We start from the raw sequence: 27,361 nt of genomic DNA on the forward strand, positions 1-27,361 counted from the left end.
TGCCTGTATGTACTGCGTGTTTGCGCTCAAAATAAATCTGGTGTTAAAGGGAAAGTTCAGGATTTTTTAAGTGGGGTGGTATGCATAGTTAGTCTATTACCTTATGGAAAGGGCGGTCAGCACCGTCATTTTAAGAAGTTTTGGTAAGATGTTGGTGTAGCACAAAGTCAGCATTGTACTGTTTCAGAGGGGGCCAGCCGAAAAACGCTTTTTTGCCACACATACATTTACAGCACTGGCCGACAGACGTTTATTTTTGCACTTTTTATAGGCCTATTTGTATTTTGGCCACGTATAACTATGCCAACTTGCTTTGTTGCAGTCCACCTTTAATTAGAGGCAAAGCAATTTATTTAGATTCAATTTGGTATGAAAGGGTAGGTCAATTTACTGGCCGCATAATATTAAATCAAAATGATTAAAATATGTTTCTAGAAGCCTATTATCAGTAATATAAATATGTTGGCTACCTTTGTTTTATCTCATTATATTGTTTTAACCTCCTAGGACCCGAGCTCTTCCAGGGCATGCATTTTTTATTTCTCTTTGCTATTTGGGCTGATTGGGACCTAATGAGTATACAAACCAAGAATTATCTTTTTACATGATGTAGTTTCTGAGAAAAATGATGTCCACATATGAGGACCGCAGTTTTAAATCAAGATAAAACACAATAAAGTCAGAATTGAGTAATCATGAACAAAACTCTTTTTTTGGTGCCTGAACAGAGCAGCATTTTTCCTGAGTGCAAAAACAAAATGAGAAACAACAATTGTGCCCCTTTGAGCAATATGGCTCATTAGAAAGGCTGCTAACAGTTGCAAGAAGACGTATATCCTGAATTGTAGCCAGAATCCTGGCCTTGGCCCTGGGGATGGTAGTCAAAGACCTGGCTTTGGCCCTTGGGTTGGTAGTTGGCAATCTGGCCTTGGCCCTTGGGTTTGTAGCCAGAATCCTGGCCTTGGCTCTTGGATTGGTAGCCAGAAACCTGACCCTGGAAGCCAGAATCCTGGCTTTGGCCCTAAGGATGGTAGCCGGAAAATTGGCCCGGGTAGCCAGAATCCATAGCTTTGGCCCTTGGGTTGATAGCTGGCTATCTGGCCTTGGCCCTTGGGTTTGTAGCCAGAATCCATGGTCTTGGCCCTTGGGTTGGTAGCCCGAACCTGGCCCGGATAGCCAGAATCCTGTCCTTGGCCCCTAAGGATGGTAGCCGGAAAACTGGCCATAGCCCTGGCCCTTGGGTTGGTAATCAGAGACCTGGCCTTGGCCCTTGGGTTTGTAGCCAGAATCCTGGCCTTGGCCCTTGGGTTGGTAGCCAGAATCCTGGCCTTGGTAGCCAGAATCCTGGCCTTGGTAGCTGAAAACATGGCCCTGGTAGCCGGAAACATGGCCTTGGCCCTTGGGTTGGTAGCCGGAAACCTGGCCTTGGCCCTTGGGTTGGTAGCTGGAAACCTGGCCTTGGCCCTGGCCCTTGGGTTGGTAGCTGGAAACCTGGCCCTGGTAGCCAGCAGCCTGGCCTTGGCCCTGGGGATAGTAGCCAGAAAACTGGCCTTAGCCCAGGCACTTGGGTTTGTAGCCAGAATCCTGGCCTTGGTCCTTGGGTTGTTAGCTGGAAACATGGCCCTGGTAGTAAGAGTCCTGTCCTTGGCATTAGGGATGGTAGCCAGATAACTGGCCTTGGCCCTGGGCCTTCGGTTGGTAGTCAGCGACCAGGCCTTGGGCCTTGGGTTAGTATCCGGAAACACGGCCCTGGTAGCCAGAATCCTGGCCTTGGCCCTGGGGATCATAGCTGGAAAACTGGCCTTGGCCAAGGCCCTTGGGTTGGTAGTCAGAGACTTGGCCTTGGCCATTGGGTTGGTAGCCGGAAACCTGGCCCTGGTAGCCGGAAACCTGGCCTTGGCCCTGGCCCCGGCCCTTGGGTAAGGAGCCGGAAACCTGGCCCTGGGGTTGAAATTTACTGAAATGTACTCATTGTAACTGTAAATGAGGGCAACCTAAGTGTCTCTTGAGTGAAAAGTGAAAGGTTATTGATTGATTGATTGATTGAAAACATATAAAAATGTTCCACAGAACTAAGTCCCGCTGTCCACATACAAGGATTTTTCATTAAAACTAACAGAATGAAGTCCTCCCGTCCACATATGTGTACATCATGTTTAGCAGCATGGTAAATTGTTACAATTACTAGCTTTTGTAAATGTTTTACTTCCATAACAAACATTGAACACTTTTATACATATTCTGAACAAGAATCAGCCATGAAATTTGATTAGATTTTTTTCTTGGTCGAAGTTTGGATCAGGATTTTCCATTTTGGGTGTGATGAACTTTTGGGTGTGTTGTCGGCCATCTTGAATCTAAAGTATAATGTATTATACTCTTCTGCCACCACTAAGTGGCAGTATAATGTCCTTGTATGTGGACCCCAGGCCCTTTTTAGAGCAACATTTTGCATTGTGGTCTAGACAGCCCAAAAAGTTGATGTCCACACAGGTGGACGCCAGGTCCTAGGAGGATAATCAATGTATTTCAAACAAATAGTAGGCTATTCTTGTCTAATAATTAAAAAAACTAAACAAAACAAAAACATTTTAGGCACAAAATAAAATCCCCTCTCTTTGGTATTCGACTGTACTTTTCTCCAACAGTCCCTGAAGGCAGCTTTACTCACCCACGCAACAGAAACACCAGTACCCAGAAGTCTCCGCTGCCGCATGCGCACTGCGCGTTACGGCCCAAAGGCGTTGGTGGTTGGTGTCCATATCCGAAGATGCGTTGCACTCCGGCAGCATCAGTACCAGGGCTGCACTAATCAACCAAAAAAAACCGGGGGACGGAGGAGATATTACGGCGGTGCTGTGCTTACGGCTCCGGGGGCACCGGTGCATCGGCGCGGGCGAGATGGGGGACCAGAAGGTGAGCCGGATCCGGAGGAACAGGTGTCTCTGATTGGGGGAAGCCGTTTCAGGGCGTATTGTAGGCTACAAAGGAAGGAGGGAGACGAGCTGCAGAAATTAGGGAGTTTGTGGATGCGGTGCGGACTTGTATTTTCACGGAACACGTCTATTTCTAATCAGGGTTCGTCCGGATGAAGGTGAGGTCGGTCTTGTGCACGCTATGGAAGGCTTGGTCATCGATGTATCTGGCGTTATAGTCAGAGTACGGGGGGCCTTGGCGCAGCTCCTCTCGCATCAACAAACATTACTCAGTCCTTCAGTATGAATGGACTCGTTCGCTGTGGGCAAGCAAGCCAGCTGGAGATGGGACATAACTGGAGCGGTAACATATCAAGAGGTGTCAGCCGTATAATAATCGACCCAGTGTAAATGTGTGCATGTGTGTGTGTGCGGTCCTTCTGAAGGCGGCTGTTCAATGCTTCTGGAGCTGCATTATTAAATTATGAATGCGCATCCTTCCGCCCGTGAAGTGTCCTCTCCCTCGCTGTGCACTGGGGTTAGGTTCTCCACTGATGAACAAATGGTCAATCATGTTAGAAAGGGAGCTCAAAGCCTAAAGCTCCTTGCTCTCCAGATGAACACTTGATTAGCATAACATTAACCATAGAACATGAAGTGTTTGGTTAGAGGAGAAATCTGCTCTCATTCAGCCCTGTATGCTGCAGGCAGTGAGGACAATTATGGAGAATGTGAAACCTTAACAGGCTTCTGCTTGGGAAAGATCGGGGTTCGTCTTTATTCCAGTCATAATAAAATGTTGATTTTACAAAAGGGGATTTTTTTTCTTTTTTTCTTTAGGAATCTCTGCGCAAGATCACTCACACGCTGGCCACGAAGAATGATGAGATTTCCAACTTTGTGTGCACTCTCAAACAGAACCTTGACAACTTGGAGGTATGAAGAAAAACACACACACACACACACACACACACACACACACACACACACACACACACACAACACATAACCAATAACCATTCTTGTACTTCTTCCCTTGTGAGGACACTCATTCACATAATGAGTTCCCCCAAAACTAAATGCCTAACCCCAACCCTCACACTAACCCTAACCTAAGCCTAATTCTAACCTGAGCCTTAAAAACAAGTCTTACCCCTCAAACAGGCCTTTGAAGAAGAGAGGGCCAGGCAAAATGTCCTCACTTTCCAAAAATGTTCCCCACTCCAATGGTTACAAGCTTTAACTGGTCCACACAAATATGCCTGTACAAGTGTACACACACACACACACACACACACACACACACACACACACACACACACACACACACACACACACACACACACACACACACACACACACACACACACACACACACACACACACACACACACACACACACACACACACACACACACACACACACACACAGCTCTAAAAATGTAATTGATGCTGCAGTTCAATATTTTCCCCCCACCCCACCACCCCCTTGTCAGTGTATTTGTCCGCCTACTTTGGCGGAAAAGGCCAATTTCCTTTCTTCACTCATTGTAGTTGTGTTACCAGGCGAACTCCAACAGAGTGCAGGAGGACCTGGAGTCTGAGTTCACCTCCCTCCACGCCGTCCTGACCGAGATGAAGGAGAACATGACCACACGCATCAAACAGGAGAGAGCCAGCCGCACGTACGAGCTACAGGTAACTGCTGGTGTCTGCTTGGTGGCACAACCAAAGAATAGCAGACTGTTTCAAATAGTTTTTTTTTATATCCATTACAATATTCAGAAATTAGTGCTGTGGTTGGTCTTTTCTTGTCGAGCAAATAAGCAAATGTCAATGTGAAAGTCCTGTTTCTTTTCACCAGCACATTTGTAACATAATCTCAGTATCATGTTTTGCCTGATGTCGATCACCAAATGAATGATGGTGCATTTGGGCTTTGAAGTCGCAGCTTAGAAAAGCCACAGCCAGCTGACCTTCTAGTGTCTGTTCACAAAAGTGTACGGAGCAAAAACTCATTGGGCTTATTGGACGCCCCCACCTAAATCACTGTCAAAATGTTATAGAGAACGCAAAACAAACACACAAAAAGTAAAATGACAACATAAAAGTGATGGCAAACTAATAACAATACAGTTATAATAACCAAAACAACAATAGGGGAATAATTATATCAAATTAAAAAGCTGAACAATATGAGTGGATATTAGTTTATATACCTGTATTAACTCCTGAGCAAAAGTACTGAACTATGAGACAGTTGTCATGCTTTGTTTTGTCACTATGAGTGAAACAAATAAAACATAGATCATTTTTTACAGCCCTCATTCTATTTCACATGCGCTGAAATGAAAGTGTTTAAGAATTATTCCCAGGTCATATACAGTATATACTATGGATTGTATACGTCTTCTATACTGTATACTTCAACCTTTTCCTGTCTTGGCCTTTTGGTGCCTGGCTGCATGCATCACATATTACTGTGCTGCCCCAGGAACAAGGCCATGACTCTCAAATGATGCAGTCAGCTCCTAAGCTTCTGAATCACAACACAGTAGTCCCATTATAAACCGAAGACGAATGCATAAAAGTTAAGGACATGTTCTCTGTTTGAATTGTGAGTTGGTGTTTTTCCCTCAGAGTCAGCTGAGTGCCTGTTCCAAAGCCCTGGAGAGTTCAGAGGAGCTGCTGGAGCTGGCCAATCAGACACTTTGCTCCTCCGAGGGGGACGGCTTCCCTCAGGTAACTGGTCCTATGTAATGCTGCTCCACCCTGCTCACTGTTTATGACAGTGTCCATATGTACTATATAATGTGTCCCTTTAGTGGTGTCATACTACCAGTTATTTTAACACAGCCACCTGTGACTTCTTTGTGTTAAAGGTGGAGTCAGCGATTCTGGAGAACACTTGTTTTCAAAATAATTTTTATGTCAAATCAGTGAATATATATCTACTCAAAATCCGCTACTTGTCTGTACTGTGTGTTTGCGCTGAAAGAAGATCTGGTGTTAATACACCCTAGGCTCTGTAAACTTGTCTGTTAACCATAGCAACATGGCAGTTAACATAGCCTAGATTAACACTGGAGTTTTTTTTCTTCCAGCGCACACACAGTACTGACAGGTAGCGGATCGTGTGGTGATATTCACTGATTTTGAGAAAAAGGTGTTTTTGACGACAAGCGTTCTGCAGAATCGCTGATTGCACTTTTAAAAAACGACAAACATGATGGGCTACAACTCAGTTTTTCTCTTCGCTCCGTATCTCTCCTCTCCTCCTTTTTCCTTTCCCTCTCTGCTTCTCCTCTCCAGGCGGCCAAAGACATTAAGGATAGGTATAGTACTCAGTCATCCATTGCCTCCCCTTTTTTGTCCTAGTAACCATTGAACCCTCTCCATTATGTAGCATGCATGCATTTTAAACATGTAAGCCACCGCACCTGTTTGGTAAGACAATAAGCACCATGGAAAGCTTTCCATTTCCGAGAGGCTTTTGTCTTTGTTGTGTCCCACTGTCGTCTCAATTCTGTACCATCCTGTGTCAGTCTCTCCCCTTCCTCCTTAGCTTTTTAATGTGGATCGGGGTGATGAGTTGAGTGGTAGTATCAGACATGTAGTCTAATTAGCAGCCTTCTCCTAGTGAGCAGTATTAGAATCACCAGTTTTTTTCATCTATCTGATCCAATTCAATAATGCACCACACTTTTTTTTCCACTCTGTGTGTGTCTGTGTGTTTCTTGTGTGCCCCTCTTTGTCCGCAGCGTGACAATGGCTCCAGCCTTTCGCCTCTCCCTGAAGGCTAAAGCCAGTGACAACATGAGTCACTTGATGGTGGATTTCAGCCAGGAGAGGGGGATGTTGCAGGCTCTCAAGTTTCTCCCAGGTCTGCTCCACTTTCAATGCAAAAAAAACAAAACAAAAGAGTTTCAGAAATGGACTACATTAGTGGTTTCAATGTGATAAAGTATATTGACACTAGTACTGCACTGGTACCATTTCATGCTTCAACTCTGCTTCCTTTCAGAAGGAATTATAATACTTTATGCTTCTATACATTAATAAGAGTTAATCGAGTTTCTTTACTCGGATAATATTTTTTATACAAAAAAGAATTGAGTAAAACTCTTATTTCCCCAAACTATTAACATAAACCATAACAGTGCAGTATACTATTATACTTTTAAATAGTCGGGTGTGTTGACGATGCAAATCAATTTGTTGCAGGTCATTCTAAAATCAAGTCCTATTTTTTCATAATTCGCCTTAACTTTTCTTGCTTCAAGGTACAATTGCTCTTCTACAGAATTGTCTTCCTAATGTTGGGCATTATTGTGCTTTTACAGATTGAACTGCCAAACTGTTTATAACTTACTTTTTACTTTTTATACTTAAAGTAAGTTAAGCAGAAAAGGCTTTTACTCAATTTAAATGGTCAATTCAGAATTTGTGACATGGTGTTTTTACATGGCTATATTATCACTTTCAATTTTGTAAAAAACCTTTATTTGAGTAGTAATATTAATAATATTTGCAACTTAAGTTCAAAAGTATAAGTCAACTAATGCTGGTTAATGTTTGCTTATGTAAAGAAATCATTAGTAACACACACACACACACACACACACACACACACACACACACACACACACACACACACACACACACACACACACACACACACACACACACACACACACACACACACACACACACACACACACACACACACACACACACACACACACACACACACACACACACACACACACACACACACACACACACACACACACACACACACACACACACACACACACACACACACACACACACACACACACACACACACACACACACACACACACACACACACACACACACACACACACACACACACACACACACACACACACACACACACACACACACACACACACACACACACACACACACACACACACACACACACACACACACACACACACACACACACACACACACACACACACACACACACACACACACACACACACACACACACACACACACACACACACACACACACACACACACACACACACACACACACACACACACACACACACACACACACACACACACACACACACACACACACACACACACACACACACACACACACACACACACACACACACACACACACACACACACAACACACACACACACAACACACACACATTAACTTTTGCCCTGGCTTCCCACTGAGAAAGTCTTAGCTTCACTGAGGTCCACACTATTACATATATTGATGAGTCAAATGACTAAATGTAATGTAATGTGAAAGGGGGTCACCATAGACTGAGACTCATTTCGCAACTCTGCAGCTGTGTAAGACATCTTAACCTCTTACAGCACACATGTTCGCTGTGTAGGCCTTGGGCTCATTGCTAGCAGCTGTTGTCTGCCATCAATCTATCAGGAAATGGCAGAAGTTAGCTGTCAGCTGGAGAAAAAATTATAATTTTTAGAAGCCAGACAAGGGCCAAATATTTACCTCAGCAATGAATATTGGACTTCCATTTTTCAGGTACACAGAAACACAACGCCAAATGAATGACAATGTTGCTCCCTATCTGATTGATGTGTAAATATACAATTTTTGCAAACAGTTAAACCATACATTTATGCTAAGCAGTGTGCCTGTCAGTTCATTTTTGGGCAGCACTGCCCCCAAGTGTTAACAAATAGTTGATGCAGCTGTAACATTATTGTGACAGTTTATGTCATGATACATGTTAAACTTCAGCCACTATAAATGAAAAAAATTTTAATTACAATTTTAAATTTGCTCATTTGTCATTAATTATTTCACCTGCCACCTGTTTTTGTATTGACGTAACATTTAAACTGGTAGTGGAAGATGATTTTTTTTCATATTCTTTGTAACAAAGACACTTTTTCTTTTCTCTCCCAGTTCCCCCCACTCCGGAGATCCAAGTGTCAGAGTGCCAGGTGTGCGACAACACGGTGAATGTAGTGTGGACTCTGCCCGAACCGGACAGCAAGATAGACCACTACATACTGGAGCATCGACGCACCAACCACGAGGGCCCGCCGCGCATCAGAGAGGACTACCCCTGGATGGTGGTGGAGGGCATACGAGAGCTGGAGCACACACTCACAGGCAGGACTATAAGACAGTGGAGAGCTATTTTGTTGTGTGCACTTTGAATGAGGTTGACTCATGAAGGGGAACTTGTGTATTTTTTTATTCTCAGGTCTGCGCTTTGACAACGGCTACTTGACGATCAGAGTCAAAGCCTGTAACAAGGCCGTGGCGGGAGAGTTCTCGGAGACGGTTACACTAGAAACCCACGGTGAGAACGCTGCAAACCAACTAGCTATTGCTTGTTTTTTATATTGTGAGCAGATGCAATGCAAGAGAAGTCTATGGGGTCTTTGCTGATGGTAAGGTGAATATTGATTTAAAGGTGAACTATGCAGATTCAGGGGAGGGTTTTTTTTTTGTTTACATTTGTAGAGCCTGCAGTTATATATAAAATATTTACTCTACATGTAATTCTTAGTATTGAATAATTCTGCCATCAAAAATCATAACAAAATTATTTTGAGGAACTTGAGGAATATGTTTGTGAAGAAAACTGGGGCCATGCTGCTGCAAACAACAACAGTGAAACAGTAACTTTTCTAACTTCAAGCAATGTTCCAGAGATCCAATTTTCCTTTGTGGATTTTTTTTTTTTTTTTTTTAGGATTTGATTTTCCTTTCAATACATGTATATCAGTGTGTTACCAAGCCTGACTCGTTTTCCATTTGCAGCATTCACCTTCAAGCTAGACACTGGTTCGGCCCACCAGAACCTGAAGGTGGAGGACTTGAGTGTAGAGTGGGACAGCAGTGGAGGCAAAATCCAGGATATCCGCAAGGAAAAGAACCGCACCAACTCCCCCATGCACTCACCAGCAAGGTCTGTATGAATGTAAACCTGCAGGGCCAGGGTTACAACCTGGGCTTTGAATATTAACAGGGGGTCATAACTCAATGAGGCCTGTGGTCATGAACTTACCGTCACTTAATGCTGTCTCCTTTGTTATCAGGTCGGCCCTGATGTCACCTAAGAGAGCGCCAACAGCCCGGCCCGGCAGAGACAGGTTTACAGCAGAGTCCTACACAGTTCTGGGTAAGCATACATGAAAAGTTAAAAACACAAAACAATGCATGACAACTGTTTTTTCCACATCTCCAGGAGTTAAACACATCCCACTGGAGGTATAGAGTTCTGAAGCTGTTCTAGAATCATACAGTAAAGTATTTCACTGCTTTTGGTTAAAACTCAATGGAAAAGAGCTAAATAACTGATATGTTAAAAGCTGAATATCATTAGAATTTCATTACTAAGTCAAAATGGGAAAATTCAAAAGATACCTTTCTATCCAACTATTATTGTACACTCGTTTAAATATGCATCTACAGTAGTATCAGTAACTCCCATGAGGCTAGATGCATTTTTGCTAGCTTATTAGCCTAGCTGGCATTGCTGATGGCCTGTTGATTTCCAAGTTGAATATCGCACACTTGAATAAATACGGATACATAGTTGTTTGATAATAATTTATCCAAGTTTAAACCAGATTTGGCTCACTCTCTTAACACTTCTCTTCATCCAAATTTGTTTACAGAACACAAGTTTCTTTCATTTTTGATTCATAATCTTTAACATTACAAACCCAAATGAAAGGTTTTTAATTAGATTTTTATAGAATAAAACATGTTTACTGTTAACCACAGCTCTCGTCAATCTACACTAACGTTTTTTTTCTGTAACTCTGAATCTCTGCAATCGTCTGTCTCATGATGACAGCTGACACCTTGATTGACGCGGGCCAGCAGTACTGGGAGGTGAAGTTTGACAAGGAGAGCAAAACCTTTGCTGTGGGCGTGGCCCTGCGCAGCCTGGGAAAGTTTGACCAGCTGGGGAAAAGCAGCGCGTCCTGGTGCATCCATCTGAACAACTGGCTGCAGCAGAGCCTCACAGCCAAGCACAACAACAAGGCCCGCACACTGGACTGTGCTATTCCCAACAGCATAGGAGTGTATGTCAACTATGACGAAGGTACAATCAACACACTCACAGTCACTTTTGGTCTCATACATAAAGGAAATGAACTCTTCAAAGTTTGTCACTAATATGAGAAGTAAGTTTTATGGTTAATATTTAGTCATCATTTTATGTTTGTGTCAAATAGTAAGTTTTAATATTTAAGTGTTTGAGCAATAAGTCAATAGACCTAAATAAAACAACCATAATGTTGAAAACTTAATTGTTGCCTTTAGCCAACAAAAAACGCCAAAGAATCCGTGGTTCCGTCTTCTAAGATGCAGGGATTTAAAAATTGTATTTATTTTTCAAACCTTTATTTTACCTGGTAAGTCTCCTTTGAGATTAGATACCTACAACACAGCAGCTCAAAATGCTGCAGACAATATAAGAATATCATTTTAGTCAGCTGAACAAAGACATTATTAAAAAGAGAGAACTTTTTGTGTTTCTAAAACATTGTAAATTGTATATTCTCCTCTGTGTTTTAGGCTGTGGATTAAACCAAACAAACCATTTACAGACACCACTCTGGACACTTTCTATAACAATTTATAAACTAAACAAAGGGATAATTGACAGACTAATCCAGAAATAAAATCTTATTTGCAGCCTTCCTTTTACTAATGTGTGATTTGCATTCTGTATCTTCCCCAGGTGTACTGTCTTTTTACAACTCCAAAACTAAACAGCTCATGCACACCTTTAAAACAAAGTTCCCACAGCCTGTTATACCAGCTTTCATGGTGAGAAAACCCTTTTCTTCAGAATCTTTTGCGTACATCCTCTATCTAAAAGGAATGCTCTATTGTTCCATGACCTTTTTAAGCTTTTAAATTGCCTATTGCCTTGCTGCCCCCCCTGCAGGTTTGGAACGGCAGTTTTTCAGTAGTGACGGGCCTGCAGGTTCCCAGTGTGGTGCAAAGTGGCCAGAGGAAGAACAGTGGCACCAGCAGCTCCAACGCCAGCCTCACCTAGAAGCAGCCAACACCCCATCAGCTGATACGCCGCCCAGCTCCACTCGACCGCAGTCAAAGCCATATCATGGAAGAGTCACATCCCTGGAATACCATGGTTAAAGGGATAGTTCCGTATTTTTGTAGTGGGGTTGTATGAGGTACTTAGGCATAGTCAGTCTGCTACCTTATGGAGATGGTGGTCAGCCCAGTCATATAAAAAGGAGTTTGGGGGATATGTCGCTGTAGCAGGAGTTAGCATTGTACTGTTGCAGAGGGGGCCAGAAGAAAAACAATATATAAATATAAAATGCTTCCCTTTTAAAAATAAATATATGTTCAATTGTGCACAAAGTGTAGGACTGTTTCACTGCTGATTATTGGACTGTTACGCCGCACTGCACCGGCATGAGTTAGCGTTGTAATACTACGCCGGAAAAAGTGTAAAAATAAAAGGCTGTCTGCCGCTAACTACCATTTCAGGTAACAGACTAACTATGCATAAGTACCTCATACAAACTCATTCGAAAATACTGAACTATCCCTTTTAAGCCCGTACCACGTGACTCTGGCTGTTGTGAGTCCTTGGGACATGTTAGCCGTAGTCTTTCTAGTTTTCCTCTCTCGCTACACATTCATGAAGCACTGTCCCACTGCTGCTAGAGCAATGATTTAGCGCTGGCCGCTGCCCTAACTTTCCCTTTTCTTTACATCACCAAAACTGTCAGCTGTACTGTCAGTGCAGGCAGGTGCCAGTGCCGGGTCGAGGCATTGTCCTGTCTGCTCTCTCCCTGTGCCTTCCTCCTTATTTCCAAACTGATAGGCCAAATGGGGCCATCTGCACCAACATGCTAATATTTCACATTTCACTGCAAGAAATGGTCTCCCTATTAAAACAATGTAGTATGTTAGTCGATATAACATGGTTGTAACTTAGCTTTGTGGTACTGAATCTGCCTCTACCCACCAACTGACCTATGTAACCCAAATAATAATCATGCTCCTAGACTATGCTTCGGAATAGAATATACTGTAGGTCATTGTTCAATCAGGATTTTTTAAGCTCTAGTTTTCCAGCAACGAATGGATAATAAGGAATGACCAACTCACATCAGGGTTGTTGTATTTATTCCTTGCCGAGGCTTGCAGACCTAACATTGTTTACTGCATTTCACTTTTTGTAGCACTTAACGTGCAAGAAGCTGTGTCCTTTGGCCTCATGCTGAGGCTCGAGTCTCTGTTGGCTGTGTGAGAGCTTAATCTGAGGGGCAAACTCTGCACAGAAAGTTAGAATTGTCTTTTTCTTCAGTGTTACTCCATGTTGAGGAGTCAGAGTGTTCAGATATGGCTTGAGGATTTTGGAAATAACTGTACTGTTTACGTTTTATTTACCTGACTGCACCCTAATGCTTGTATGTACCGTATGTATGTGACTATACCTAATAACACAACTTTATTTGCTAAAGAGGAATCTCTCTTTCTCTGTCCAAATGTAACAAATAGTAAGCAGCAAGTAGCCTCAGCTAACAAATTGTATTATGAGAGCGAGCCAGGTTAAAACAAAACAAAAAAAAAACACTGATGTGAAGTCATTAGTTGTGGACCGCCCAACCTCTGAAAAGCATCCACTTCACGTTACGCGTGGTAACCGTCTTGCTTTGCCATGTTGCGCCTTCTGTATGCTTCTCTCGAATAACTGTAGCCTGCACTGCTTTAAAGAAGAGTCAAGCCGAGAACTTTATTTCACATGCTGACAAAATGTCACACTTTACTGTACATAGTTTAATTTTTTCCACTATAATGTATCAGTCGTTGAGGTAATAAAGAGTGAGAGCACTTTTGTTTTTTGATTGCTTCTTCAAAAGTAAGACACAAATGTCAATTGTATAAAAAAACGGCATAACAAAACGCCATGTACTGAAAATCACAAAACTGATTGATTTGATCTGCATGACGCATACTAGAAGCTGCTGATTCACACATGTCTGATTTACAAGAGTTTTACTTTACTAAAAAAAACACTCACAGTAAATACTAAAAAACACTCCCAGTACATACAGTAATCACAAGTCATTAAAATAAACATTGCATGCCTCTAAGGAAGAACAAATATCTCCGATATAAAGTACAATTCAATAGCTAATTACAATAAGATATAGACAAAATACTGATACAATCTGATAACAAGTGAACACCATCTTCTATGGTAAATGTGCAAAACGTACAAGATAAAACATGGTGAAGATAATGTGACATGTACAACCCCCATTGCGGAATACCAATCGGGCTAACGTGTGTCGGAGAAGGGTGAATCAATAAAGTCTTAATCTTCAGAGCGGCTTTTAATACCGACAGCCAGCTGACTTTGAGCCAAGATGCATAGCAGGAGGAAGAGGCCGTCAGTGTGGATACAGCTCCTGTGTGTGGCTCTGCACTGATTGATGTGAGTGATGCTTTGAGAGGCTCCCACCAGGAGAGGTCACTGTAGACACCTTTTTTTTTCCAACTTCAGTTTCAGCTCAGACATTGCTGCGAGAGGAACTAGAGCAAATCGGACATAAAGAGCTTTAGGGCAAGAATGTAAAACGACACGTACAGAAATATATGAACTGACCCTGAAAAGGAATTTTGCACAAATTGATACTATCTAAATAAAAGTGAAAGGGTGGCTCAGTGAAGCATTGTGGACTTACTTTGTCCCGTAATATCTGACTGGCTCCTGGTTATCTTTGTGGTATAGGGAGAGGGGGTGCTAGATGTAGAAGAGGAGGACCCTTTGCGAGGAGCAGGAACCGGAGACATTGGAGGCATCTTTGGAGGTATCGTTTGAGACATACCACGAGGCATCATTGCTTTCTTTTGAGCTGGTTTCTCCAGTTCTATGGAAGAACAAACCACATTTAATGATTCATGGTCATAAAAAAGATAAGTATTGATTACAGTTACGCAACAGGTGACAAGGAAAATTCTTCGACTGGGCGTTTCTGAATGCCAAAGAAAAGAAGGAGGGACTTACGTGGCAGTGGAAAAAGTTCCTCTGGCTCTTTTATTTCCACCGCTGTTTTAGACACACAGACTTTAGTTAGCAAAAGCAATGGAACAAATGCAGTCATACCAGTTTGTGTTTGCAAGACAGAAGAGCAAATGACAGGTCTGATAGATGGACTGTCTGATGGGACTAGACTAGAGTCATACTCACGCGTGTCATTCAGATATAGACAGTCTTCTTCATCTGGTGCTGCCGCTGGTGCAGGAGTTGGTATTTTTGGAGATACGGTAAAACCTGTTGTAATCATTTTTACAGGGTAAGATATACTGACCAGGGTGAACAAAAGCTTCAATCACAGTATCCATAACCACATCAGGAGGCCAAGAGAAGCCAATAGAAAAAAAGACGCTGCTTGCAACGCAGGTTTTATAAATTTAACGTGTACAGTAAAGTATGTTCAGTAAAATAAAAAAGATTAACATGAAGATTTTTAGCCACACTAGTGCCATGGTCTAAGGCATAGTGATGCCGAACCATCTTTGGGACTTTCTCTCTCGGGCAAACACGAGGTTCACATTTTAAGGAAAGTGTTTTGGTAACTGTAAGATCAATCGAGGTGAGGATGAAGTCAAAAACATAATCGTACAAGATTCCTCAAGTGCCATCACGTCAAAATTACAATTAGTCCAATAATTAATTAATCTAATGACATTCCCACCACAAGTTGCACTTTGTGTTGGGTGCTAAATAGCGAAGTTAGCAGCAAACCAACTCAATGAACTAAGATGGTAAACATGCCCGCTTAACAGGAAGAACAAGAAGAAAGTCACTCTTTGGTTCAACCAGTCACAACCAGTTCATAAATGCAACCTGTTTCCAGCAGACATTGCATCATTTAAAGTGGACACAGGCTAAAAAAAGTTTAAGAACCACTGCTGTATATTCTTGGAAGACTTGTCAACATATCCTTGAGTAACAAAGTCAGAAGCAAGACAAAGACTGTGGAGGAATTTCTACCGCCTGCCTCTAAAGCAAGCAAACCATGAGTGTTTAGGTGGGTGCGGACAAGTGGACTCACAATGCAATCGTATAGCCACAGGGAAAGCTTCAGTGACACCACAATGATTACGCTTTGATTGATTTTTATGCATACCCACTGGTCCAAAGAAACTCCCCCTACCACCTATATGTTGCTTTTCCAGAAAGTACATATTGTAGGGTTTTAACATAAAATACAACATTATGCTACATTTAATTTATCCGTTTTGAAAGTTGCTGTTAAAGTGGTTTACGTATTTTTTTTCACTTTACTTTTTCTTGGAAAACGTCCAATATTGGGTCCTGCAGCTGTAGAGGTGAAGGTCAGGAGAACAGTGTTAATATGCTGGGTGTGTGTGTGTATGCATGATTGTGTGTTTGTGGACACAGTACCTGGTTTGGGAGGCACACTGGGTGGTACGAGGTTTGACGGGGCCTGCTCGCTCTTCTCTCCATTTTCCTTATCTGACCAAATAAAAGCTTTAAAAAAAAGGTGGAACTTCAATAATTCACGTACAGCTTTTGATAAATGTCAATAATTTGGTATAAGGAATTATGATTACAGAGCTAAAAATGTGACCTCCCTTAAATACTTTATGTGGAGTCAGCGATTCTGGAGAACGAATCACCATCCGTTACCTGTCCGTACTGTGTGTGTGCTGACAAAAAGGCTGTGTGATAATACACAGCCAAGCGCTGTAAATGGGTAAGTAGACAAAGGGCATATAAACAAAAAGGCATCCTCTGTAGCAAGCAACATGCCTGTTTACAGAGCGAAGGCTGCGTATTTACACTGGATTTTTTTTCAGTGCACTCACAGTACACATGGGTGAGGATTGATAGGAGATATTCCCTGATTCTGAACAAGCATTCTCCAGAATTGCTGACTCCGACTTCAAGTGAGCATAACTAAGAGGGAAGGATAAGATAAAGATAAGGAGAAAGTAAGATCAAAATGTCGTACATATTCTTTTCTCATATGCTTCCTCAATGATGAGGGGAATCAAAACGCCCTCAGTTTTTTCCACCAAGTAGTTGATCACACCATATAGCGTGGGACAGGGCACCTGCAAGGACAACATACAGGATGTTATGTTAAACAACTTAACATTAAGTAAAATACTTGAATCAGCTACAACAACCACAATTAAAATTAAGTTCAATGATTGTTCACTTTAATTACAGGTGCTGTGTCTCATTAGTGTCAAGAAGGAAGTCGTGTAGAATTATATCAGCCATGTGCAGAGCACCTTGCCAGTGCACGCCCACAGACAGACAGACATCACCTTATGTTAGCAATCTGATACAAAGATCAGAGGTGTGTAATGCACAAGACAAAAGAACCCCAATGCAAAATAATTATGACTGTGGTGACAGCACTTATGTGTTGTGGCATTTTAATTGCCACATTTTACCGTCAATCAACCTCAACTTTCCCAGGAAGTCATAATTCATACAGTGAATCTGAAGTTCACCTCCAACGCCTCTTTCACCTGACCCATAAAGCATCATAAAAACTCCAGCTACAAGTGGGACTGCTTCTTTCTTACTGTTTTTCTTTTTAAGTTCCAGACAGGCAAAGCTCATTAACAAATACATACGTAGATTAAAGTAGCAACAGCTACTGCATTATCGAGGGACAACAGGTGGTTTGCTGACTAACAAAGCAGCGCCCAGGGCTCAGTCCTTTGTCAGCAGTACAACTGATCTGTTTTATTACTCACAGGAATGTCTACATCAATGGCGAAGCCCCCTTCATGTTTTCTTGTCACGCGGTAGTGTTTGAATACGGCTCTGATAGAGAAAGAGAGAGTTAAAACACAGATGACATTAATAAATAAACATATACATTTAGCATGTCAGTAACTTGTAACAACGACACATTGCCAAAGATAGTTTCAGTGTGTTTAAAGTGACATTTGGCGCATTGTGGTATCTTCCAGAAGCAGAGAGTCCAGCAGACAGTGTTTTTATTTTACACATATTAATTGATGATACATGCGTGCGTGCATGCCCGTACCCATTAAGGTCCTGTCTGGTGGTGACAGCGAAGGTGTTTGCCTCCCTCCCCGACCTCAGCAGCAGGTTTCCCTTCTTGCACTCTTTCTCAAGCAGCAGCTCTGCCTCCATACGCGACACATCATAGTAACAACTGCAGGACACAGCCATGAGACAGGATCATCATTCATTTCATCTAAAAACTGATTGTGGTAGGTTATTAACAAAAGTGATGCATTCAGATCTCACGGGCAGAGTTTGTAGTGAGATGTGACCAGTGTTTTTCTGCCTTTTTGAGAAGCGCATGTAACAACAAGAGGAAAAAGTGTAGATTAAAACCCACTAAAGGTTTTCAATGTAGCAGAGATTCAAGATTCTACGAGCATGTTTCGAAGCAGATACGTAAAGCCTTTCTTGGCAGTTGTATTTCTGTTAATATTGTCCCATTCATTTTGCATTGGTAAAAGTTAAAAGGAAAACCAGTGTTTTTTTGCGGAAAATGTTAATTTAAATTGTGGAATATTTCAACACTCAACAATAGCTCAACACTTTTGCTTAAAATTTCTCGTCTCAAATATTCAAAGTGTTCATGGGTTTAGAATCATGGTATCTGCCCTTTGTATCCTCCATATTGAGAAAATCACAAGTAATTCAGCTAACCATGTTGGAGTCTTGTTAATACTCACGCTGGCATGTCTGCTTCGAGGCAGATGTAAGAACTGGAGTCGGCGACAGGAATTGGGGGAGGGACAGGCTCTTTTTTTCTGGCTTTTTCCCTTTCTATTGCCTCTCTTAGCATGTGGATCTGGCCTGGAAGCAGGTTGAGGGAGGACGGTAGCGACAGCTGCAGGTACACACACACACACACACACACACACACTTTCTGTTTGAATTCATCCACACAAATTCAATGGTGAATTTATTTACATGTGACCAGGTGTCCACTACATCCAAACATCAATTTCCTAAACTTTAAGATATAAAATGCTATGTTTATTGTTGATTTAAATTATTTAAATGTTGGTATACACCGACCTCAGCCACAGAGTGAATATAGCCCTTCCACAGCTCACGGGCCTCTGCATTAGGCGCCTATAGAGACAATGGGGCAGTGAGGAAAACCGTCAAAATTACTTTGGAAAAAAAGGATGATTTACATATTTTCCTACATATTCCCTCACAGTGAATTTGATATTTCCGTCTTTCATCAGGAGGTTGAGTCTGGCTGCATCTAGGTTCTGATCCTGGCTGCAGTCATCTGTTATTGAGACGAATTCACTGAGATCCATTTTCTCTACATACTGGAGAAATACACACAAACATAAAATGTGTTTGTTTTATCAAGACAGTTAGAACTAAAAGCATCTCAAATCCGTCTCCCCTAAATCTCTGATTACTTACATCAGTTTCTCTCTTCTTATTGAAGAAGAACAGCGTGCTTCCACACAGGCAAGCCCACAGTTTACGGGATGTCTACACACACACACACAAACACACACAAGAGAGAGACATATTTACTAAAAGCTAGCATATAAGCAACAAAAACGTAAAAAAACAAAAAAAAAACAAAAAAAAAAACAGGAATATCGAAGGGAGACAATTTGGACAATGAATACTAATTACACAACGAGGTAATAATGATGTCAGATGAATTCCATGGAAAAGACATTCTTGGATCCGACTCCATGAGTCACTTATGAAAACACAACTGAGACCATTGTATGATAATAATAACCACAACATTTAGTGTTGGAATAGGTTGGACTTCAAAGGAATCAGCTATATTTAGAGACAAAGTCTCTACTGAGTCACTAAGTCACCGGTCACAGTAATATGCGTGTAGGAATGTGAGTTGTGACTGAATGAATCAAGAGTTGGTGGTTACCATTGCCAGGTAAAAAGACATTCCCCTAATGATAATTAGGAGAACGTTGTCTTACAGTTTTTTCTATTGCTAAACGACAGTGGGCACAACTGAAGCCACATGTGCAAACTGCAAAACTCTTAACACAGTGTGCAATGCAGGACTCCATGGGTTCCAAACTGTGGATAATTTTTCATTAATTTCACACAACATGCATTCAGTAACTAAATTTACCAAAACGCAACAGCTCTTGTCCCATTCATGAACAATAACATGCAAAACACTATATTTCTGGCAAAATGCTAGGACACTGTGTTCAGAACTCTTAGGAACACTCTCAAAACAAAATAGTGGATTCTGCATTTACCTTATTGGAATGTGTTGAAATAAAATAATATTACCAATATGTAAAATAATATACGCTGCTTACTGAATTTCAGCTACAAGCACAACACTTGTGCCAGAAGGATATAAATTGAAGGGCAAGGAACTCTCCTGTTTTAGTAGTTGTCTGGGATAATCTGGGGTTTCACCATACTGTTACAATCACAGACTGATCTTCTGCCCTAAATACTCCCCCTTTCCTTACAGTAACCCATAAGGAGAAACACATTTCAGTGTGTTTACACAATCACCATCCACATGACCAGATGTATCTATTCCTGTAATGCTATGAAGGCTGGTTGTGGAGACCATACACAATAGACATGAAGAAGATATTTTCCCAGATGCTTCACCAGAGAAAATATAAGGTATGTGCAATGGTGATCACTGTAAAATGTTTGGCTCAATGCTGAAGATAGAGAGGTCAGAAACCTCACAGTACTCCCCCTTACACTCTATGAGAGATCAGACACTCTTACTTTTTGTTGTTGTTGTAATTATGTATTACAGCCCTGGATATTCAGGAGGGTTTGTTTGTAACATTAAATTTTTTATTGGGTAAGAAATCCTGTTGGCAAGGAAATTGCTATGATTTCTCTTGTTTACATACACAATATGGTACGGTCATCAAATGAAAATGTCACTCATACGGTATTCTCTAAGGAAAGTGTTTAATGTAAAATCGCTCAGATCGTTTGCAGTAAACATCAAAGAGGAAAATATTAAAAAGTTCATATTTTATGTTATGCTGCTTGTTGCTAGGTCTCAGTGCGTTTACATGCAGACTCATAATCGGGTAACTAAACGAATAAGACTTCAACAGGACTTTTAAACTGCATGTAAACACCTTTATCCGATCTACTTTGCACACAAATCGGCACAATAACGGACAAGAGAAGTCAGATAAGAAAACCTAGATAACTCGTTCATAGTCGGCACTCTCTCTGCATGTATACAGGGATCGGACATCGCATATCGGAGTTTGCTTCTGCGCCTGCTCGAGAGGATTTCACAAGGAAGTGGAAGGAGACAACGTAAAAAAATAGTAGGGTTATTGCATATATATATATACACTCAACAAAAATATAAACGCAACACTTTTGTTTTTGCTCCCATTTTTCATGAGATGGACTTAAAGATCTAAAATTCATTCCCGATACACACTATTACCATTTCTCTCAAACATTGTTCACAAATCTGTCTAAATGTGTGATAGTGAGCACTTCTGCTTTGCTGAGATAATCCATCCCACCTCACAGGTGTGCCACATCAAGATGCTGATCTGCCATCATGATTAGTGCACAGGTGTGCCTTAGACTGTCCACAATAAAAGGCCACCCTGAAATGTGCAGTTTTGTCTCACAGCAAAATGCCACAGATGCCACAAGCATTGAGGGAGCGTGCAATTGGCATGCTGACAGCAGGAATGTCAACCAGATCTGTTGCTCGTGCATTGAATGTTCATTTCTCCACCATAAGCCGTCTCCAAAGGCGTTTCAGAGAATATGGCAGGACATCCAACCGGCCTCACAACCGCAGACCACGTGTAACCACACCAGCCCAGGACCTCCACATCCAGCAGGTTCACCTCCAAGATCGCCTGAGACCAGCCACTGAGACAGCTGCTGAAACAATTGGTTTGCATAACCAAACAATTTCTGCACAAACTGTCAGAAACCGTCTCAGGTAAGCTCAACTGCATGCTCGTCGTCCTCATCGGGGTCTTGACCTGACTCCAGCTCGTCGCCGTAACAGACTTGAGTGGGCAAATGCTCACATTCGATGGCGTCTGGCACGTTGGAGAGGTGTTCTCTTCACGGATGAATCTCGGTTTACATTGTTCAGGGCAGATGGCAGACAGCGTGTGTGGCGTCGTGTGGGTGAGCGCTTTGCTGATGTCAATGTTGTGGATCGAGTGGCCCATGGTGGTGGTGGGGTTATGGTATGGGCAGGCATCTGTTATGGACGAAGAACACAGGTGCATTTTATTGATGGCATTTTGAATGCACAGAGATACCGTGATGAGATCCTGAGGCCCATTGTTGTGCCATACATCCATGAACATCACCTCACGTTTCAGCAAGATAATGCACGGCCCCATGTTGCAAGGATCTGTACACAATTCTTGGAAGCTGAAAATGTCCCAGTTCTTGCATGGCCAGCATACTCACCGGACATGTCACCCATTGAGCATGTTTGGGATGTGCTTGACCGGCGTATACGACAGCGTGCACCACTTCCCACTAATATCCAGCAACTTCGCACAGCCATTGAAGAGGAGTGGACCAACATTCCACAATTGACAATCTGATAAACTCTATGCGAAGAAGATGTGTTGCACTGCATGAGGCAAATGGTGGTCACACCAGATACTGACTGGTTGTGAGTCCCCAGACCCTCAATAAAGCAAAACAATGCACATTTCAGAGTGGCCTTTTATTGTGGAGAGTCTAAGGCACACCTGTGCACTAATCATGATGTCAGATCAGCATCTTGATGTGGCACACCTGTGAGGTGGGATGGATTATCTCAGCAAAGCAGAAGTGCTCACTATCACACATTTAGACAGATTTGTGAACAATGTTTGAGAGAAATGGTAATATTGTGTATCTGGAATGAATTTTAGATCTTTAAGTCCATCTCATGAAAAATGGGAGCAAAAACAAAAGTGTTGCGTTTATATTTTTGTTGAGTGTATATATACACAGGTCCTTCTCATATAATTAGCATATTGTGATAAAGTTCAATATTTTCTGTAATGTACTGATAAACATTAGACTTTCATATATTTTAGATTCATTACACACACAACTGAAGTAGTTCAAGCCTTTTATTGTTTTAATATTGATGATTTTGGCAAAAAAGTAAAGAAAAACCAAAAATCCCTATCTAAAAAAATTAGCATATTTCATCCGACCAATAAAAGAAAAGTGTTTTTGATACAAAAAAGTCAACCTTCAAATAATTATGTTCAGTTATGCACTCAATACTTGGTCGGGAATCCTTTTGCAGAAATGACTGCTTCAATGCGGCGTGGCATGGAGGCAATCAGCCTGTGGCACTGCTGAGGTGTTATGGAGGCCCAGGATGCTTCGATAGCGGCCTTAAGCTCATCCACAGTGTTGGGTCTGGTGTCTCTCAACTTCCTCTTCACAATATCCCACAGATTATCTATGGGGTTCAGGTCAGGAGAGTTGGCAGGCCAATTGAGCACAGTAATACCATGGTCAGTAAACCATTTACCAGTGGTTTTGGCACTGTGAGCAGGTGCCAGGTCTTGTTGAAAAATGAAATCTTTTCAGCAGATGGAAGCATGAAGTGCTCCAAAATCTCCTGATAGCTAGCTGCATTGCCCCTGCCTTTGATAAAACACAGTGGACCAACACCAGCAGCTGACATGGCACCCCAAAATTTGCTTTCATCCGAAAAAAGTACTTTGGACCACTGAGCAACAGTCCAGTGCTGCTTCTCTGTAGCCCAGGTCAGGCGCTTCTGCCGCTGTTTCTGGTTCAAAAGTGGCTTGACCTGGGGAATGCGGCACCTGTAGCCCATTTCCTGCACACGCCTGTGCACGGTGGCTCTGGATTTTTCTACTCCAGACTCAGTCCACCGCTTACGCAGGTCCCCCAAGGTCTGGAATCGGCCCTTCTCCACAATCCTCCTCAGGGTCCGGTCACCTCTTCTGGTTGTGCAGCGTTTTCTGCCACACTTTTTCCTTCCCACAGACTTCCCACTGAGGTGCCTTGATTCAGCACTCTGGGAACAGCCTATTCGCTCAGAAATTTCTTTCTGTGTCTTACCCTCTTGCTTGAAGGTATCAATGATGGCCTTCTGGACAGCAGTCAGGTCGGCAGTCTTACCCATGATTGCGGTTTTGAGTAATGAACCAGGCTGGGAGTTTTTAAAAGCCTCAGGAATCTTTTGCAGGTGTTTAGAGTTAATTAGTTGATTCAGATGATTAGGTTAAGAGCTTGTTTAGAGTACCTTTTCATGATATGCTAATTTTTTGAGATAGGAATTTGGGGTTTTCATGAGCTGTATGCCAAAATCATCAGTATTAAAACAACAAAAAACCTGAAATCTTTCAGTTGGTGTGCAATGAATCTAAAATATATGAAAGTTCAATTATTATCATTACATTATGGAAAATAATAAACTTTATCACAATATGCTAATTATATGAGAAGGACTGTGTGCTGTGTGTGTCAACATGTCATTGAAACATGTTGCCAGTGGTTTGCACCGAGCTATGTACAGTATGAAGATTTGTTTGCCTTGAGTGACTTTAGGAGTTGAGATAAACTGAATCGTACGGATGCATTTTAGTAATGCAGTCTGTGTTAAGAGTTTTGCAACTGTGGCTCCAGTTGTGCCCACTGTCGTTTAGCAATAGAAAAAAACCCTGTAAATAAACCTCTGTTGTATCTGAGCACCACTAGTTTCATCTGAGACTGGGATAAAATGTAAAAAGTGTCCAAAAGTACCAAGTTTCTACTTTGATTTGAAGTGCTCTCATTGAAGTGCATATTTTATCAGTCTTGGTAAAACAGCCCATAGGATTTACTTGTTTCAAAGCCTGCCTTGCCAGTTTCCGTCATCAGTGTCTGTCAGTGCCTGGCTTGATCTAATCTTTATAGCACAATAAGGAGAGAAGCAGTCAAACAGGTTGGAGATATGCAGGTGTAACCCACATTCTGCTGGGAAAGTCAAGTCACGCAACTTAGAAGAAATTGCATAATGAACCACGGGAAATCCACAAATCAACATAGGTCTTACCTGTACTAATCTTGTCAATACACTGCAGTTTTGAAACATTCTGCACATGCTAGTTCCACACTTTGATAACACAGAAAAAAAAACATGTACAATCTGCATAGATAGACAAGAGATGGGGGTAGTTTTCCCTAATGTGGGACACGGCCTAATGTGGGACAGCTATGGTCCAGAGCATGTATCTCTTCTTATGACACATGTTAATAGATAGCCTAATATTGTTGTCAAATCCAAGTAGGGGTTCAGACAGAGCTCGGTGACAAAGGTTTTATAGGGAATCGATGCTAAGGCTATACATTTTTTATAAACAAAACAATGTTCCCATTTGTTATCAGATTATATGTTTTTATGATAAAAGTATGAATCAAATGATGCAATAATATTTGGAAATTTGTTTAATATTTTATTTTCTTCAATCTATCTTCAACTGAGTCTGACAGTATGATATGCCTAATCTGGGAAAGTCATTTAAATAGGGGAAATACAAATGTAGAAAAATTTGTTGAAGTCAAGGTGTACAAGTCCAGTAGTGTGATAAAGAAAGCAATATGAAAGCAAATTGAATTGAACTCTAGTCAGTGCAAAGGATATATTAATTTTCTCATATTCTTTATTAACTCAATGCAATGTATATCAGGTTAGGCTACAATGGCAAAGCTCAGAGCAGGGAGAGGAAGCCAGGGCAAGAAAAATATTGTACTAATTGAAAACCATCAAACCTGAGTATGCACATTTGACCATGAGTGTTTATGAGCTGATAAATTTACCTTGCATTTATGAAGTGGAAGACTGTCCCAGATTAGAGGGCACACATTTTCTTTAGCAATTTTGCACATGGAAAACTAATATATGTGCCATTTCTTCTCGGAGAATGATATCTGCATTATTTCTTCTGTTTTCATTAGCCAACCTCCAACAGAATGGTATCAGGTGTTGGTCAAATGTATTGGGTTCATATGATAATGTCGAACATAAGTTGCAATTGCACTTGTTGCATAAAATAAAGACACACTGTCAATCTGAGTTAGTTTGCATACAAAAAACAACAACAAAGAATCTCTGCTCCTTTCTAATAAGATAGCCTACCTTATCTTTGAACGACCTCTTGTCCAGATATCCCTCATAATAACAGGTTGGCAGCTGGCTCCTCTCTCGCCTTGCTCTCGCTGCCATAGCGTAGGTAGGTGCTCACAATCAATCAGAATTTATAGGCTATACTTTGTTATATTCCACAAAGACTTTGTAGCAGATGCTCCTGTTAATATAACAGCAGGTTCCGCTTCTTGGTCGCAATGAAGTTCCCTTGATTGTTTCGGTTTTCAAAGAAAGGGCCAGTCTGCACCACGTTACGAGCATATAGGTTACGAGGCGACAGCGTTCTCGTAGCGGATTGGTCAATGTGTGGAGCGTGCGGGCTTCTACAGGTGGGACTGTTTCTGACGTAGACGTCTAATTATAGCCTATCAAGGCTGGAAATCACCTGAATGAGGGCCACCCCGAAACTAGTATCATTATATAATACCATGTTATTGGTATATTTATATAACAGTGCAGTAATAACAGAACGATTTACAAAACAGGAGGTTGTTGGATGTTATACTAAGTCACAACTGTTGAGCTTTAGCACCAGTTTAATGTTATAATCTAGAGTTGACTGTGATCCAGTCGATTCATGATATTTGCAGAGGTTGAGTGCTAATATTGGAAGATAGTTGACAATCTCACTGCCATTTCCATATAAACCCTAGCTGCACTATAACCAATGATTTTAGATGAAATGTTACTGGCTGGTTACAATATTAAAGAATCAAGTGCAAGTTGAGAATCGATATGGTCCACTCCTGTCAATTTGATTTGAGTTACAAGTACATAGAACATACTTATAGGTCAAAGATCTAAAGGTGGGGAAAGATATATGTGTCAAGAGCATATATAGTATAATAAAGAGCTATGGTCTAGAGGCAATAAATGGCGCCCTCTGCAGGATCTTATAGGAAGGGGTCTTTTCAAAAGTATTAACCTCCTCAAATACACTCAGTTAGTTTACATCTAGGCTACTACGTGCTGTAGTTTGGTCTGGCTTTGCGAGACTAGTTTACATCTGACTAAAAAACAATATGTTAATGAAATAATCACGCAGTAAACATAGTTGTTTTTGTTCAGTTGTGTTATTCAAACTTGTTCAGAGTGGTGCTGATTCATCATTATTGTCATCTTTCAGTTGCAGTGCATCACACTGAAAGGTGTTTGTAATTGCTGATGGTTGGCTCTGGAAATTGAAGCCTACTTGGTTATTACTTGCCACAATTAGGCCTAAGCCTTGTTAGGCTATATTATTGGTT

At 41.5% G+C, this 27,361-nt stretch overlaps 2 protein-coding genes across 3 annotated transcripts; one reads left to right on the forward strand and one right to left on the reverse strand.

Moving 5' to 3' along the window:
* The first annotated feature begins 2,809 nt into the window (after window positions 1–2,809).
* On the forward strand, window positions 2,810–12,411 carry fsd1 (fibronectin type III and SPRY domain containing 1). The gene is made up of 13 exons (XM_080033213.1): window positions 2,810–2,916; window positions 3,756–3,851; window positions 4,482–4,613; window positions 5,556–5,657; window positions 6,228–6,250; window positions 6,677–6,798; window positions 8,872–9,081; window positions 9,176–9,274; window positions 9,739–9,886; window positions 10,017–10,099; window positions 10,781–11,032; window positions 11,675–11,763; window positions 11,885–12,411. The coding sequence occupies exons 1-13, from the start codon at window positions 2,902–2,904 to the stop codon at window positions 11,993–11,995; spliced, it is 1,482 nt and encodes a 493-aa protein (XP_079889339.1). The 5' UTR covers window positions 2,810–2,901; the 3' UTR covers window positions 11,996–12,411.
* A 1,255-nt stretch (window positions 12,412–13,666) lies between these two features.
* LOC307254836 (signal-transducing adaptor protein 1-like) lies at window positions 13,667–26,330 on the reverse strand. Of its 2 annotated transcripts, XM_080033353.1 has the most exons (14): window positions 26,106–26,330; window positions 19,400–19,471; window positions 19,180–19,299; window positions 19,034–19,090; window positions 18,685–18,842; window positions 18,021–18,152; window positions 17,725–17,794; window positions 16,965–17,067; window positions 16,394–16,480; window positions 16,274–16,309; window positions 15,173–15,256; window positions 14,990–15,031; window positions 14,667–14,852; window positions 13,667–14,514 (listed from the first exon to the last, which is right to left on the reverse strand). In XM_080033353.1, exons 1-14 carry the CDS (start codon window positions 26,190–26,192, stop codon window positions 14,453–14,455), a joined length of 1,296 nt encoding a protein of 431 aa, XP_079889479.1. In that variant the 5' UTR covers window positions 26,193–26,330; the 3' UTR covers window positions 13,667–14,452. The 2 variants fall into 2 exon arrangements, with proteins under 2 accessions (XP_079889479.1, XP_079889480.1); XM_080033354.1 differs by lacking the exon at window positions 16,274–16,309.
* Between the last annotated feature and the right edge of the window lie 1,031 nt (window positions 26,331–27,361).

Source organism: Ammodytes marinus, assembly GCF_949987685.1.
Source record: "Ammodytes marinus genome assembly, chromosome: 8".
NCBI classification, from domain to species: Eukaryota; Metazoa; Chordata; class Actinopteri; order Uranoscopiformes; family Ammodytidae; genus Ammodytes; species Ammodytes marinus.

What these genes read in the sequence shown, in the direction of transcription:
- LOC307254836 (XM_080033353.1), bottom strand. Translation starts at nt 26,192, where the DNA reads ATGGCAGCGAGAGCAAGGCGAGAGAGGAGCCAGCTGCCAACCTGTTAT. An exon ending in ATAAGAAGAGAGAAACTGAT is followed by an intron (nt 19,300 to 19,399) that starts GTAAGTAATCAG and finishes GTATTTCTCCAG; the next exon opens with TATGTAGAGAAAATGGATCT. An exon ending in GTCAGATATTACGGGACAAA is followed by an intron (nt 14,515 to 14,666) that starts GTAAGTCCACAA and finishes GATTTGCTCTAG; the next exon opens with TTCCTCTCGCAGCAATGTCT.
- fsd1 (XM_080033213.1), top strand. An exon ending in GCTGGAGCACACACTCACAG is followed by an intron (nt 9,082 to 9,175) that starts GCAGGACTATAA and finishes TTTTATTCTCAG; the next exon opens with GTCTGCGCTTTGACAACGGC. An exon ending in AGAGTCCTACACAGTTCTGG is followed by an intron (nt 10,100 to 10,780) that starts GTAAGCATACAT and finishes TCATGATGACAG; the next exon opens with CTGACACCTTGATTGACGCG.